Raw genomic sequence first — 16692 nt, 5'->3', positions numbered from 1 at the left:
TCTGCACCTCTGCTAGAACAGCTGCTCCAACATCAGCCAGGCTGAGTTTCGGCTCCTAACTATTCACAGTACAGTGTATGGTGCTGCAGTGTTGGTAGGGACCCAAGCTTGGAATATGCACTGTTTTTGGCATGTTGTCAAAATCAGGCAGTAACAAGTATAATACAGAACAGGAAAATGAAGATTTTCAGCAGATTACAACTCAGCCAAATCTGAACAGAATTTCAGGGCACTAGCAAAAGGTATTTTTTTCACCTCAGGGCTTTCCCCCAGGAAATATCAAAGATCTGCTGCAAACAGTGGAGGCTGTTAAAGTTTATCAAAACAAGTTCAGAAGATTCTTTTTAAAAAGGGAATGTATTAGGCAATATAAATTTAGTGGTCACTGCAAACTTTGCCTATATAATATACGCAAACAAATAATGCAGGTTTTTCCTACCTTCATAAGGTCAAGCAAAACACCACTTAAAATTCCTAAATATCTCCTCTCCAAAGACTGAGGATGGTTGACTGCTGGGAACTGTAAAAATAAGAATATAGCATAAATGTACAGTGTCTGTAAATCCCCAAAACATTTATATAAAGGGAAGTGGCTTAGACACTGCTTGTTCTGTCAAACCAGTAGACACCAAAAGAAAGTAGGTAGTAGCAAGAGAAGGAAGTCAAAGGGCTACTATATGAAATAACAGGTGTGTTAAAGTGGACACAGTGGTACCTGAAACACCACACAACAATAGCATTAAACAGACAATTTTCTGTTGATATACCCATATGTACAACAGTCCATTCAATCAAACAGAGCAAGGGAAGCTACCCTTGGGGAACAAGATATTCAACCAGATCTTATCATCAATGACTAAAATAATCCAGTTAGATATACAAATGGCTGTCGCTGCATTACGATTGATAGAAATATGGAAGGTATAAACAAGCTAATAATGGGAGAAGTACAAGGAAGATGAACATAGGTATTATTCCAAAATGTTCTAATTTGACCTGAAAATAATCCCATTTTGAGCATGAATGGTATTGAATTAATTAATAAAGGATTAAACAGATTACTTGGAAATTTTTTGGGTAAAAAAGATCACCTAGAAATAGAACAACCAATCTTCTTTCCAAGTATTAAGTCTACCAAGAACCTTCTGGAACTAATTTTGTTGGATCTCAGCAGACTACTGGTTGCATAATTTCCCATATTGTAATGCGTTAAGACTCAATATCACTCCCTTAACTCTAGCTGGTCTAGGGTTGGCAACTGTACAGATGCAGTAAACACAGACCCTGAGGGCATTGTCCATTAGGCTCTTGCAAAAGCCAATCAAAGGCTATGTCCAAGCCCAGCCCCCCTTATCCAGAAAAATGGACAAGAGAGACATGGATGCTTTGAAGATGGGGAAAGTAAATCGCAGGTTCTCATACGAGGCTCATCACTGTTATCTGAAGTGTGAAAGTGGGGCCTTATAGGTTTTTATGAGAGCTTAGAGAACACAGAGGTGGAAAATATGATTGCATCATCCAAGAAAGGGCTATAACAATAACAATTTTAAAAAGTGAACCTCACCAATGGTAGACATTTAGACAGACCTGAAAATGAGCAGAGAAATGGTAACTTAACAGAAGGAGTGTAATTTTCATGAAAGTTACAGTATTATGGATAAGATCTTTTCCTGGTATTAGGGTAATGAAAAGAACCATAAATGCAGTAAGTTATGCTTCTTGGATTTTCAAAATGCACACAACTAATTCTCAGGAGTCCAAGACTCAGGGCTAGCTTTTGCAGGTTCAGTCTCTTTTCCAGAAGTGTGAAAATTATGTTTGATAAATAACAAGTGTCCTCTCTCTCTCTCTCTCTCTCTCTCTCTCTCTCTCTCTCTGAGAGAGAGAGAGAGAGACAGAGAGACAGAGAGACAGAGAGAATGAATATACTGGTTAAATGTTGATTGTATCAAAAATCTTTTAAAGTTATTTTCTTGTTGTGACATAGTATGCAAGAGTGTGAAAGTGACTCTTCTAAATAGCTAATGTTAATAGTATGGAGTTTCATTACTGGGAGGACAGGAGTTTCCAGGAATAATTTACTTAACTTGAAATGTTCCCAGTACTAAAAATAAAGACCAATATGTAACCAGCAACACACACAATTTCTTGTCGCTGCTGTTTATTGACAAGAAAGCTTGAGTAGACAAGAGTTGTGTGGGTGAGGTGGGAATGATGCAAAGGAAAGGGAAAAGGCAGGGGTCAAGTAGCTAAAACTAGTTGAGCTCCAGTGAACTAAGCTGATGCTATGAAAAACAGGACGTTTATCCCTAGTCATATCCCCCCAAACATGACCTAAATGACTGAACTTCTGCACCTCAGTATTTACATAATCATTACCAATAGTACAGGCCACCTTACTGAGTGTTGTTTGGTACTTGGTTAAAAATAATTTAATCTTTCTGATACAGAAAATATTCAGCATGTGTAAAGACTCAAGAATGGCCCTCTTAAGAACTCTTTGGCTGGACACGAAAATGAGCAGAGAAACAGTAAAAAGGATTAAAAAAATTTCCACACACACACCCACCCCTTTTTTGAAGGTACTCTTAAATTTCTGAAGGGGAACTCAAAAAGCCATGACTGATAACCTGTAATCTTGATTGAGCTAAAGCAATCCTTCAATATCAGTAGCGGCACAATCAGAAATGTATATAATGGGATATTTATAGACAAGTGTAACAGGGTCAGCACCCACTTCTTGCAAGCGCCCCCCTGGTTAGGTGTGTCCACAGTCTTTAAACCAGTCCAGTCATGGTATAGGGCTGTATCCATAGGACTTCCTCCCTGGAGACACTATCTTCCTGTGTCCCTCCCCAGGCTCAGTCCCTACTCAGTCCCCGAAGCCAGCCAGGACTTCTTTCATTACTCCTCCAGTCCTTTCCAGCAAACTGTCTTTGGCTTAGTCCTAACTGCCAGCCAGGAACACCTCTTGCTCCCCCAGTCCCTGCAAACAGACTTAGCTGGCCATAGTCCTGCTGCTCTTCCACCCAGGCATGCAATCCTTTATTCTCCAGCTCCAAACAGCAACTAACTACTGTTCTGTTCTGCATCTCCTTTTTACAGGGCCCTCCTGGCCCCTGATTGGCCGTTCCAGCAGCCCCTTTGACTGGTTGCTTCCTTACAACCACTGCAGGACACTTGGAGGACCTCTCCACTGCTCCTTTCCTGGGGTATGGCAGAACCCTGAGGCCTCCACCGGGGGCCTTTGGACCTAGTCCAGCCCATCATAGAAAGAAAGAGTTACATCCCTGAACTTTTTACACAGAGAAGATGGCAAAGATAAATTGGTTTATGTACAACACAATGACCTAGAAAAGTTGTCAAGAAAGGCTTTCTCGGTCATAATGAGTAGATAGCATCTCAGATAGCATAGTCCACCCAACATATTCAGAACCTCTACCTGCATCAGTGTGATATGTAATATGGGCTTTTCTAGATCATTAAGACTGGCCACTTTATTATTTATTATTGTTAATATTGCTCTCTGATCTTGCTTCATCTGTAACCACCCAAAAAGTCATGTGGGATAGCCCAAGACCAGTAAGGCCATGGAGGATATTGCATTATCCAAGTCATGCACAGTGGGGGACAACATGCTGGAGCCAGCCAGCATAAAGAAACCAGTCTTGGTCCCTCAGTTCCCTTGACCCTGGTAGGAGATCTATAAAATGATCTAAAAGACCTTGAAGGTGATTCAGATTCCTCCCTTTCAAAGAACGAAGAAAAAACAGATTTCTACAGAATAGAGAGGAGTGGTCCCCACTGGGATTTGAGGTGGTCTGTGTAATGGACACACCCGGAGAGCCAACAAAACTGAGGGTCAAGGTGGTTGGAATTCAGACAAAGTGACCGATACTGGCATAACAGGTGCTGAGTGCGTTAGTGATTTCAAAGACACCAAAGTTGCTTTAAGCAGAACCAGCCAGGGGGGAGACATAAAAGATCCCTCACCAACAAGAAGGGCTGCAGATAGAGAGTACTGAAAGGGTAAACATTGGTACTGAGATAGACTTGATCGGCTGGAATGATGAAGAGGGAGCCGGTAAGGGTGAAGACACCGGTCTCAACAGGTGGAATCAACTATGCTGCCTCATACAAGAGCTGGTGAGTACCTAGATTTGTCATGTCCTGAACTGGTACCAGACTTCCTGAAAAATTTTTTAGGAGAAGACCAAGACTTAGAGCACTTGTCAGCAACTGAATGCTTGGAGCACTTCAAGGAGGCTAGTGGTGAGGGCGAAGGGTGACCTTTCTCATCAGACTTACACTTTGAATCATGGCAGTGGGAGGGGTGCTCCTCGTGGACTCTGAATCTGCTACCTCGGGGTCAGGGCTCGGTTCCGACATGGGACACATGGTCTTTCATAAGGTGAACTTTGAGGCAGAAATCCCTCTTTTTTGTGTCTTGGTGGTGAAGGAGGTACAAATAGGGCATTTCCCCCCTCACCTGGCCCTCACCAAGGCAAATCAAGTGGCTACTACTATGTACATTATAGGAATTTTGAAACACTGGCTAACTAATGCGAATACCATGGGGAACTCCAACTCTCCCCATGGGCGGTGAGAAGGAACTGAAAGGGAAGTAGCAGACACACCCATTTTATGCCTTCATCTGAGAGCATTTGGAGATATGGAGCACGTGTGACTCCTAGTGGTATTGCTGGCAAATATCTCTGACTCCAAGTGCCTTGAGTGCACATACACCTGCAGTGGAACGTATATGTGCATAATCACATGAAGGAGAACTTAAACGTGCCTAAGTTTAAAAATGTAAGTATTTTCAGGATCAGAATCTAAGGTTGGGATCTTAAAGTGGGCTTAAGGTACTTAGGTGACCAACTTCTGTTGATTTCTAATAGGAATTGAGCACTTAACTGCCAGAGGCCTTTATGTAAATTCAGTCTAGCACCACTAATCATATCTCATCTGAAATATACAATTAAGATTAAAGGTATTTTTTAATACTCTACTGTCACACACCAATAATGGTGTTCGTTGTATTTTATGCATATCGATAATAGCCAAAATTACATAATGAACCTATGAACAGTGTGATGGTTCAGTAAGTACTGTTTACACATCTCAGGGTAAGTTTTCAAAGCTATGTGGATTTGGTAGAAGTAAACACAGACATTCTGTTAACAGTTGAATACAGCTGAACAATTTCCAAAGTAGCGTGCAGGAAGTTTTGCATTAAGTCTCCATTAACATGAGCAGTAATTGTGAGATTAACTTGCCATACACTACTTCAATAATGTAAACTAAACTCTGTTTTCTTCCAATGCTTGAGCAACTGCATTAAAGTAAAAATCCTGTGAATATGGAATACTTGGCGTTCACTGGCACTCACACTTATTCTGTACCCCCCCAAAGAACATCAGCAATGATTAATGTATGCTCACATAAAATGCTGAACTATATTTTAAAGAGCTGAAATAACTTGAGAATACCAGAAAGAAACAAAATTAAGTTAACAGATTAAGATGCATCTCCTAAGAAACAACAACAACAAAAAAGTAAAGGCAAAATGCAAAAATGTATGAACATTTTAGAATACAGCACAGTTGTCACTGGAAAAAAAGTGAAAGACCTAGAGAACTATGGGCTAGATTCACAAAGAAACTTAGGTGTGGTGAAGCTTACGAGATCGGACCCCACAGACAAGTTAGGTGGAGAAATACTTATCTGCTCCCAGTTTGTGCATCGCGTTGTGCAAGCCTTGGGACTTAATCGTCTGGATGCCTGGCAGGGGGATGCAGCATGCATTCTCATAGGCAAAAATATAGATTCTAGAGAACTGTTACCGCAAAAATTTAAGCACCGAGCGATTTTAGGTGCCTCCGGGGCTCAGAGGCTGCTGAGCAGGGGTTTTGTGAATCCCAGTGGGGCCTGATTATGGGACTTAGGCTCCTAACTGCCACTTTAGGTGCCTATGTCCTTTTTGTGAATCTAACCCTGGGTGCCTGGCATGAACAGGCTCGGAGCAGGAAGTCTTGTAAAGCTACTTTTAAGTACTACCTTCTCATATGCACTCTTCAACCTTCACTCACGTCCAGAGCTCTAGTAAAGCTTCTTCACTGTAAATATTATCAGATTTTTTAAAAATAATTCAATTCTATCCAAAGACAATTTATAAATATTTTTCCATTTGAGATCAGCAATTCTGAGCATATAGGAGAGAAACTACCTTGTTTCTTCTTTGGTTCTACTAGCATTATTGTTCACAAATTGCATTATTATGTGAACTTTGAGGGAAGATAAAAAGAACATGTTCACTATCTTCACAGTCTCAACACTATTAATCTTGAAGTTATTTTTATTTTTTCATTTTACAGTGGTTTACCAGTGATAGGTTTGGCCATCTGCATGGCTTGGTCATCTGTACTGGATGAACAATGGATGCGTTCCAAAGGATCTCCTGTATGGAGAACTTGCAGATGCTCAAAGGCCACTGGGACAATTGAGACTCGGGTTGAAGAGGGACTTAAACTTTTCAGCATTGATACTAGCTGCATCTGCCCAGCTCGTGGTAACAGGCCACACTGAAGGGTTGCACTAAACTAGGGAGTCAAAGGGGTTGAAGAGAGGGCAGGAGAGTGAAGAGAACAAATAGGAAAACACAGCAGATCTCATACGCTAGTCCGGCACTGTGATACTGTAGCATGACCCACAGTAACTGAACAGCTTTGGCGCTTACACCATTGTCTTTCGAGACTGGTGGTTGCCTACTATCAGTGACAGGGTTACACTTTTTATAGAAAGTCTGCTATGTGATCTCAGAGCACACCTTAGATGGATTAATCCATTGTAGCCAAGGCTATAGTTCAACAAGATGCAAGAGGATCTCCAGAAGGGGCCACCATTTTGCCAAAAAGGAGCATTTTTAGAACAAACTGAACCTCATTCAGATTCTACTCTCCAAGAACTTGTTTAAGATGAGAGTCCAGGTGGAGAGTACTCCTGTCTTCAAATGGAATAACTGACATCTAGTAGCCTCTTGAACAAGGAGCCACTAGAGAGATGTATGTTGTCAGATCTGTGAGAGAAGGTGACACAGAATCTAGAAACTATTTCCCATTAGGGATTTTTCCAATTCTGTCACCTGCATGCAGCTCAACTTACTTATGGGATGATGTTTACAGAGCCCTACACTGCCAGCCCTGTTTTCTGCGAGGAATAATCGCCTCTGTTTAGATCTTGGGACCTTCGTTAACGTCTTTAGGGTGGGCACTGGCTTGTTTCTGCTCCCGTGCTGCTTTCCCTGGGGTCTTTAAGATGCAACATCTGTCTTCTTCCTCAGGCAGGGTGGTAGAGAGGCCACCCATTGCTCCTCAAGACCCAGATGTAACAGGGTGTCCGGAGCCAGGAACTATCTCAGAACCCTGTCACTCCAACATCCACCAGCCGAGCTAGAGCTGAGGGGTAATTGATGGGGATGCAACCCCAGCAGCTAGGATTATATAAAACAGACAGGAAGGAGTGTGGATAAGGCGCAGGGAGCCTGAAGGATGGCTGACGTACACAGGACTCGATGCTGCTAGTACTGTTCCTTAGAAGCAAGTGGGGAAGCTGCTATTGATTGTAAATATAGATATAAACAACACTACAGGCTGTGGCCTGCTGGAGGAATATAATAAAACATGGAGACAGTGAAGGAGACCTGGAATTGTTGTGGTGAGTGACTGAGGCTGAAAGGATGTTCAGGGGATCAGTCTGTGGCACCACTGAAGGGAAAAAGTTATGTGGAGGGGGAGGAGCATATTATCGGAATGTCTAAAATACTGCTGTAAGCGCCCATCCTAGACAGGAAGATGGTGCATGATGGTGGTAAGTACATTAAGGTAATGTGGGGTTTCCTGAAACCTAGAGATGGATGGATGAATTTCTTCTGAGAATTTCACAGGCTAGTCTGGCGCCTACTCTTGTGAACGGATCATGCTGGCCTGGCTTGTGTACAGGATCTACATATTCCCAATATATGCATCGTATAATTATTAACCTCTAAAGAGCATCTTTATGAGGACTTCAGTTTCTTAAAAGCACTTTGGTAGCATGGGACAAAATTAATTCTATATTTAAGTGTTTCATGCTGTTCAAAAGGGAAGCTGTACCACCGCTATGAAACTATTGAATAAGCATATAGTGTATATGCAGTTGGAAAAGATGTCAACATCCCACTCAGGAAAGAGCTACTCCAGCTCTCTTGCCTATCTAAGCTTCCCATCTGTGAATTACTAAATATCATAATAATTAACATTTTTACAGCACTTTGCATGTTCAAAGCACTGTACAGATATTACCTCATTAATTCTCACATGACCCCTGTTTGGTATGTGAGTAAGTATTATTCTTCCAATTTAACAAATGGGGATAAAAAGAGGCAGTTACTTGCCCAAGGACAACCAGTAAATCACTGGCCCAGGATTAGGACATAGGTCCTCATTAAACCCAGCCCTAGGCTAATCGCATTAACATCACACCGTCTTTCTGAATTTTGAGTTTTTAAATCTACAAAATAAATATACTTTATTCCATTCCTCAGTGTAACATTTTACAATGCATTAATCCAATAAAGTTTATGTTGGATGGCTGGAACTGAGGTGAAGCAGGATAGTACTTTACACTGTGGAAAACTTAACGTATTATCTTTGTACTCACGTGTAATACTTCAGATTAGAGCAGAAATTCATCATTCTGAATAATATTAAATTGACAAAATGGCAGCAGTTGTCAAGACAACCAAAACTAAATTGTAATAAACCACAAACAAGACCTCTAGACACGAGCTGTGGAGATAACACAGTAATTGCAAATACAAAACTCTTTTGGGATCTTGCCATGTAGAGAACCGACTGTCTGAGCTAGAGATAAATTCAGTCTCCTAGTCTAAACAATCGCTTAACTGGAGTGTACACTCTAACCTGCCAAAAATGTCATAGCAATGATGTAAAGAATTTTAAGTGATAATGTACACATCTACACATGCAACAGTGTAACCATAATGCAATTTTATTTATGAATCTATGACTTCCTCACAGTCTAAATCCATCCCTTACCTTTTTAGGTGGAAGTGCTCAGAATAAATAAGAGAATATATAAAACCTGAGGGAAAAAGGTCTAAAACATTTATTTTCTACTGAACAATGGTTTAAACACCACATCAACAGAAGATTGAAAGAAAAGGTTTTTGGTCAGTCTCCCTTACCCGCAGCCCATGGAAACGAGGATTGCTGTAGAAAAGCTTCATCTGCTCTGATGGAAGTGGTCCCAGCACCTTCTGAATTGTAAAAAGCTGGTCAATTTCACTTTCTCCAGGAAACAGTGGTTGCCCATCACTAAGTTCCCCAAGAATGCAGCCTACAGACCACATATCCACAGACTTCCCATAGGGGGCTCTGAAAAGCAAATACAATAATGTTCACACTAATCAACAAAAATATCTTCTTGACAATCTAACTATTTGCATTTATTAACTAACTTTTAGTCTATATTCAGCTTACTTGTAGCAGGAAAAATAAATTTGATACTTGCTTCTCTAGGCTCTCCATTTACAAAGTGGGTTCTCTAACTGCACTGCAGTCTGAGAAGGCAAGACCAGACTTAGCAATCACCCTTGAGGACTTTCCTTTCTTTTCTGGAAAACTCACCAATAAAGAACATTTTCAAAGCAGAAAAATGGACATTACTCTAATGTTCAAAGTTAAGCTAACACAAACGTCTCTTGATCTTTCCTGTCTACAGAGCATAGCTGAATATAATATAATTGAATCAATTCTTTTCTTATTCTGTGGAAAAAGGTGAGTGAGAATGGTGAAACTGGCTATTAAGTGAACAGAAATTATCAAGTATCAAATTTCTTTCTTATCCAGGCTCAGGACTCCTAAGAAAGAATTTTAATATCAATGAATCCCAAAGGGAATCCTCCAATAGCTATTTCAAAGTTGAAAAAAAATGGTTAAGAAAACATTTCAGGTATCGTAGCATACAGGACTCTCCCACTAAAGGCAAAGTCCAGAAAGGCACATTAGTCTCATACACGTGTCTGGTAAACATACAAGCAGATGACCAAGTTGATGCCTGGCAGATCTCTTCAGAGGACAAGACTTTTCAGCCCTGGATGTAGCTAATCCCTTATTTGATAGTCTTTGATCTTCCCTCTAAGATGTTGCTCCTTTGTATCACATACTACTTCAATTCAATACTTCCGAAATCTAGCAACCCCTTTAGATGTTTTTTGGCCTCTTAGTGCTGGTGGTACAAAAACAAACAAAGCAGCTCATTTTCTGTGTACTTGAATTCATGCAAGGTGGATTTTAATTGCTTTGTGGACATGCAGCATATGACACTCTTTTGGATATTAATGTTTTGAGCAGATTGTATGGAGAACTCTCCTGAGATCTGAAACAACAAACTTTTGGTATAAAGGCAGAACTGAGAAAGACTACTTTGTCATCTCTCTTCCTTTTCAGCACTGGAATCTGAGCACTCACATTCTGTTTTAAAGGGTATCTTATACTTGACTAGCTTGACTGTCTCAAGGTTGAGAAGTCATTAAGAATTGGGAGCCCTAACAGATTCTGTTCTAAATCTGTTCCCTTTTCTCATGGATCAGTAACTGGTTAAAAGACAGGAACCAAAGGATAGAATTAAATGGTCAGTTTTCACAATGTAGAGAAGTAACTAGCATTGGTTTCCAAGGACCTGCACTGGGACCAGTGCTAAATGATGTGGAAAAGAGGGTGAACAGTGAGGTAACAACATCTGCAGATAATACAAAATTACTCAACATAGTTAAATCCAAATCTGACTGTGAAGAGTTACAAAGGGATTTCACTAAGCTGAGTGACTGGGTGACAAAATGGCACATGAATGTCATTGTTGTTAAGTACAAAGTAATTGCACAGTGGAAAAAATAATCCCAATTATACATACAAAATGATGGGGTTTAAATTAGCTCTTATCACTCAAGACAGAGATCTTGGAATCATTGTGGATAAGCTCTCTTAAAACATCTGCTCAACATGCAGCAGCAGTGACAAAAGCTAACAATGTTAGGAACCATTAGTAAAGCAATAAATTAGGAAACAGAAAATATACTAATGCAACTATATAAATCCATGGTACGCCCACAACTTGAATACTGCCTGCAATTCTGGTCACCCCATCTCAAACAAGATATATTAGAATGGGAAAAGACACAGAGAAGGGCAACAAAAAATATTAGGGGCATGGAACTGTTGCCATATGAGGAGACATTAAAAAGACTGGGACTGATCACCTTAAAAGAGATGACTAAGGGGTGATATGAGAGAAATCTACAAAATCATGAATGATGTGGAGAAAAAGTGTTATTTACTCTCTCACAACACAAGAACAAGAAGTCACTGAATAAAATTAATAGGCAGCAGATTTAAAACAAAGAAAAGAAAGTGCTTCTTCACATAAAACACAGTCAACCAGTGGAACTCATTGCTAGGGGATGTTGTGAAGGCCAAAAGTATAACTGGGTTCAAAAAAGAATGAGAAGTTCCTGGAAGATAGGTCCATCAATGGCTATTTGCTAAGATGGTCAGGGATGCAAACCTATGCTGCAGGTGTCGCTAAACCTCCAACTTCCAGCAGTTGGGACTAGATGACTGAGTGTGGCTCACTCAAAATTGTCCTGTTCTGTTCCTTCCTCTGACACATCTGGTGCTGTCCACTGACAGGATACTGGGCTAGCTAGACCACTGGTCTGACCCAGCATGGCTGTTATGTTCTTCCTTACTTTGATGATTGAATCTTACATTGTGGGTTGCTGAGAGTCAGTTACTTCATTCTGGTGCCCTTTGTGAGGGGAGGGCTAAAGAGGGTTGCTTGCAGAGACAGCTTGGGCCCTGTGATGCTGGACTGATAGAGCCTGATTCCACCTGGGCAGGTCCCACAGGGAAGCCTTGCTTGAGAACAGGCCCACTGAGCTCAGCCTACTCCAAAGGTGGGGAGCTAGAAAAAATGAAGGAGGAAGCCAAAGGTGCATGGACAGGTTGTGTTCCAGAAGTTGCCATGAGACAGTGTGATGCTTTCACTTAGCGGGAGAGGGGAGCACCACTAAGAAAAATTACTTATCCCAGCTGGAGAATAGTGTTGACAGCAGCCCAAGGATGGCAAGTCAGAGCATGATGAAGCTCCTTAAAGGCCCATGAAGGATGGCCCTGCTGGTGTCTTGTCTGTGGTGCTGGCGGGGCTTGGTGCTACTGAAAATGTAATACATGGAGCTACTGGAGCTGCCTGGGTCACTGATTCCTCTTGCTGATCTAGCAGAGACACTTCCCATGCATCCCCGCTCCCCAGACCTGATGCTGGAATTTCTTAATGCCATTTGTTTTTGTGATGCTGCTAGTACATTCAGACTGGGAGAAGGGTGGGAGCCAAAGGAGGGCTAGTGCTCTTGTCCCCACTGTAATCTGCATCAGGTTGCTAGGCACAACTTCCAAAAGATAAGACGCTTCTCCTGTTGGTGCCCGTAGGGCAGGGGTTCTCACACTGGGGGTCAGTCTCCACCCCAAACCCCACTTCTCCTCCAGCATTTATAATGGTGTTAAATAGATAAAAAAGTGTTTTTAATTTATAAGGGGGGTTGCACTCAGAGGCTTGCTATGTGAAAGGGGTCACCAGTACAAAAGTTTGAGACCCACTGCCGTAGGGGGTATAGGGCAGCTGTGAAGTTCCCGGAGCAGAGCAGCTTCTGAGAGCAAAAGCTGTACAACTCCCCTGTTTGGCAATGCTGTAGGGTAAATGAGCACAAAGAGCACCTTTTCTCCCTGGGCTTTTCCTCGGCAGGCTGGTCCACCATGTGAAGCCTCATGCTAGGCAAGGAGTAGGGAAGGCTGCTTCATGCTATGGAGCAAGATTCCTCTACAGCTGGAAAATGAGCTAAAACCCCCTGTAAGTCCGTAACAGTTTATCTTCCTTGCAAACAGGAGCAATGGGAAGAAAAATTCTGGACCCAGATTGGCAGTTTAACAGATTTTTCATTGTGTGCTGTAGGTCAAGAGGACTGAAAAATTGCCCATCTGCAGTAAAGCAGCAGATTAAATGGGGACATTTTCCAAAAGCAAAAAGTCAAGCCTCCACTTGCTGACTGACAGGTGAGATCCTGCCTCCTCAAACTGCAGAACAGAGGAAACTATATAGGCACGGTGAGCCTGGATTAGAGAAAGAACTCCTACACATTACACAGACCAACAGGCCTACCCACAGTGAATAAAAAGGAAGTATAACAGTCCCTCACTGCACAGAATGCAGATTGTGCTTCCAGACACTAATTCAGTTGGTCTCTCAGGACGGTATGTCTTTAAACATGCTACTATTTGTCAATAATTTATAGCCCCCAAAAGACACAATGTATTTCACTAAAAGTTACCTGAAGCTCTTTAAAGTAAGTAGATTTTGGATAATGTATTCATAATTGGATACTGTACAATAATGTTTCCTTCCCCTTATGAAAAAGTTAAGTATTTTCCATTTTTATGCACACAGATTAAATGAACACACAAACCTCTTTAAAATTATAATATTCTCGAGTTTTAAAGAGTACAAATATTTAATATTTCTGCACAGAATATGGCTGCAAAGGAACACGCGTTACATTGCACCAAAGAAAACATAGCTTTAAAACAAAGTATCAGCAATAGCTAAAGATCACAGTGTCAAACACATTTGTAATAGATACTCTCTTCTATACAAGCTCAAAGTTTATGTCTATATTGTGCACCAAGACTTTATGCTGTATTTTCCTGTGATAGCAGAACATTTAAAAATTAAGGGTCAATTTACATTAAGAATGCACAGTATATTACTGTCAAAAGTTACACTTCATCACTTTCTTCCTTTATAAGCCTACTTACTAATATACAAAGACTTATTAAAAAAACAACCCGTCGTGTTATATAACTAAAAAGCCACTTTTTATTCTCTTTTGTAACTTATTACATGCAGCACTTTCATAGAATCTTGATAATACATCTCTACAAGCTGACAAACTGATATTTCCCTCGTTTTGTTTAATGACAACCATTGTGCATATAATGATTTATTATGCCACTGTCATTGTGCACCAGTAACAAAAGTCCTACAGTAATGTCAGCAGAGCTCTGGAAATAGTGGGATGAATTTATTAAAAGGGTAATGACTTTGTTTCAATTTTGACATATACAAGAAATTTCTACTATCTATTTATAAAATTTCAACAAATGGTTCCAAGAAGATCTGTTTTTTGGTGGTGCTGAATACTTGCAACTCTCATTTAGCTTATTGGGAGTTGTGTGTACTCAGACCCTATAGTGACCAAATCTCTGTATTTGTAGAATATACAGCACATACAGATAATAGCATAATTTGATCATCCTGAAGTGCTTTATTCACCTTCAATATGGGAAACTTTCAGCAGAAACTGATGGTAAAGGAAAGACTACAACAGATACCTCAGGGATTTCTTTTTTTTTCTTTTCTTTTTAAATATGGGGTTTTCCAGAGAATGCGTCACTACTGTATTTGAGCATCTAAGGGCGCGTCACCCCATCGCCCATGATTCAGTGACTACCAAGAAGTTCAGAGCCTACCTGAATAGCAACCGCAAAACAATTTTTCCCAAAGCTTGCATCAGATCTGGAAGCAGCTGTGATGGTATAATGTTGAATAAAGGTATGTATGGAGCCCCACAGACGTCCAAAACAGAAGTGTCTTGTAGGAAGGCTACAGAAGTAGCTCGCATTCTTGTGGAACAAGCTAGCAGTTTTTCCAGCGAGGGAAGGTCACTCTATAAATTGCCCTGTTCTGTTCATTCACTCTGAGGCATCTGGCACTGACCACTGTCAGAAGACAGGATACTGGGCTAGATGGACCATTGGTCTGACCAAGTATGGCCACTCTTATGTCCGCTACCTCTTAGGATGGTGTAACATGTTGTAGTTCACCTAGGTTGTGCTGAAACTGCCTGGCCTTTCATTCTACTGGTATAAGAAACAAAGAGGAGAGGAGATGCTCAAAAAGGCTTCATTCTATCTAAACAGAATGCCTGTGCTCATATCACATCTAATGCATGAAAATTCTGTTTATCCCTACTGGAGTGTGGTTTAAGAAAAAATACAGGTAAGTATATCATTTGGTTTAGATGACAAGCCAATATAATTTTCATCAAAATCTTTGGATGTGGTCTTAAGGGCACTTTATCTTTGACAAACTGCATGTATGGAGGGCCTGCCATCAGTACTTGTTCTCCCACTGTTCTGGCTGATAGTAGTGCAACAAGAAAAGCAATCCTCTGAGAAAGGTGAGCTAGAGAGCAATTAGCTAGAGCAGTGGTTTTCAATCTGTGGCTCACAGACCCCTGGGGGTCTGCAGACTATGTCTAAGATTTCCAAAAGGGTCTGCACCTCTATAAGAAATTTTTATGGATCCGCAAATGAAAAAAGGTTGAAAATCACTGAGCTAAAGGCTCAAACGGCTGCCAACACTGTGATTAAGTCCCAAATAGGAATTGCATTTTTACAGGGGCATTAGAGACAAATACCACCTTTAAGGAACCTAACTACAATTGGATTAGAAAATAATGACTTTCCATCCATTGGAAGATGAACGGCTATCTCAACTGAAGATGCAATAAGTACTCCAGAATGTCCTGAATCTTAGCAAACAATGGTTGAATATTTCTGCCAGCTGACCAGATTGAAAATCTCTAATATTTAACCAAGTAAGTGGACCTTGTAGATTGCTTTCCACTACTAAGCAGGATGTGTTGGACTGCAGTCAAAGAAGCCTTATTTACTTGATCTAGCCATTCAACAGCCAAGTCACAAGCCTTGGACTGCTTGGGATCAAGTGCCAAATCCAAATGTGATGTTGCAACAACAGGTCTGGGACAGGTGGTAGAGGTCATCGGGGTTAGACAGAGGCTATAGAGGTCCAAAAACCAGCACTGCCTCAGCCAATCCAAAGCAGTGAGTATTATCCTGGCCTGGTCCTGCTTCAACTTGAGAATGATCTAAGGAATAGGGGGGTATGAGGAAACACATACATGAGTTCTGGGCCACACTTCAGCAAGAAAGCATCAGTTACTGAGCCCGAGAACAAAGCTGATGGCATTTCTTTTTGTGTCTTATAGCAAACAGATCGAATGATGGGATAACCCCAATTCTGAAAATGATCATCCATACTCTACTGTTGAGGAACCATTTGTGATTGCAGTAAAGGAATCTGCTGAGATGATTGGCCAAATTATTCTGAGAGCCCAGTGAGTAAGCAGCCACCGGGGAGATACTTTCCCTGATGCAAAAGTACCACAGCTTCATCATCTTTTTACAGAGTTGATTGGATCAAGCCCTTCCTTGCCTGTTCTACATCATGGTCCTATTGTTCATGAGAATCCAGGCAGACCTTGGACATGGGAAGAGAAGGCGTGGCAGGCACTGAAAACCATTCAGAACTCAAGCATGTTGATGCCTCTCACTCTGTCCATACCTCCTAGACTTGCAAGGACTCCAAATGTGCCTCCCAACCTGATTTTGAAGCATCCATAGCTATGGTCATCATTGGGGGTGGGTGAAAAAGGGAATGCTTCTGCAAATATTGTTATGATCCTGCCACCATTCTAGGGATCTCAGAACCATTGGG

General features: G+C 41.1%; 1 protein-coding gene across 2 annotated transcripts in view; it reads right to left on the bottom strand.

Moving 5' to 3' along the window:
• CDKL5 (cyclin dependent kinase like 5) overlaps window positions 1-16692 on the bottom strand; it is a 199150-nt gene that overhangs the window by 31207 nt on the left and 151251 nt on the right. For both annotated transcript variants that reach the window (XM_074967702.1, XM_074967692.1), the window contains 2 exons: window positions 9248-9437; window positions 440-520 (listed from right to left, as the gene is read on the bottom strand). In XM_074967702.1, the coding sequence (XP_074823803.1) occupies window positions 440-520; window positions 9248-9437 (271 nt within the window). The remainder of the gene's footprint in view (window positions 1-439; window positions 521-9247; window positions 9438-16692) is intronic.

The sequence above is a fragment of the Natator depressus genome, chromosome 1 (assembly GCF_965152275.1).
Source record: "Natator depressus isolate rNatDep1 chromosome 1, rNatDep2.hap1, whole genome shotgun sequence".
Lineage (NCBI taxonomy): Eukaryota > Metazoa > Chordata > Testudines > Cheloniidae > Natator > Natator depressus.
The sequence above is the reverse complement of the archived record's forward strand: the minus strand, read 5'-3'. Positions and strand labels throughout refer to the sequence as shown.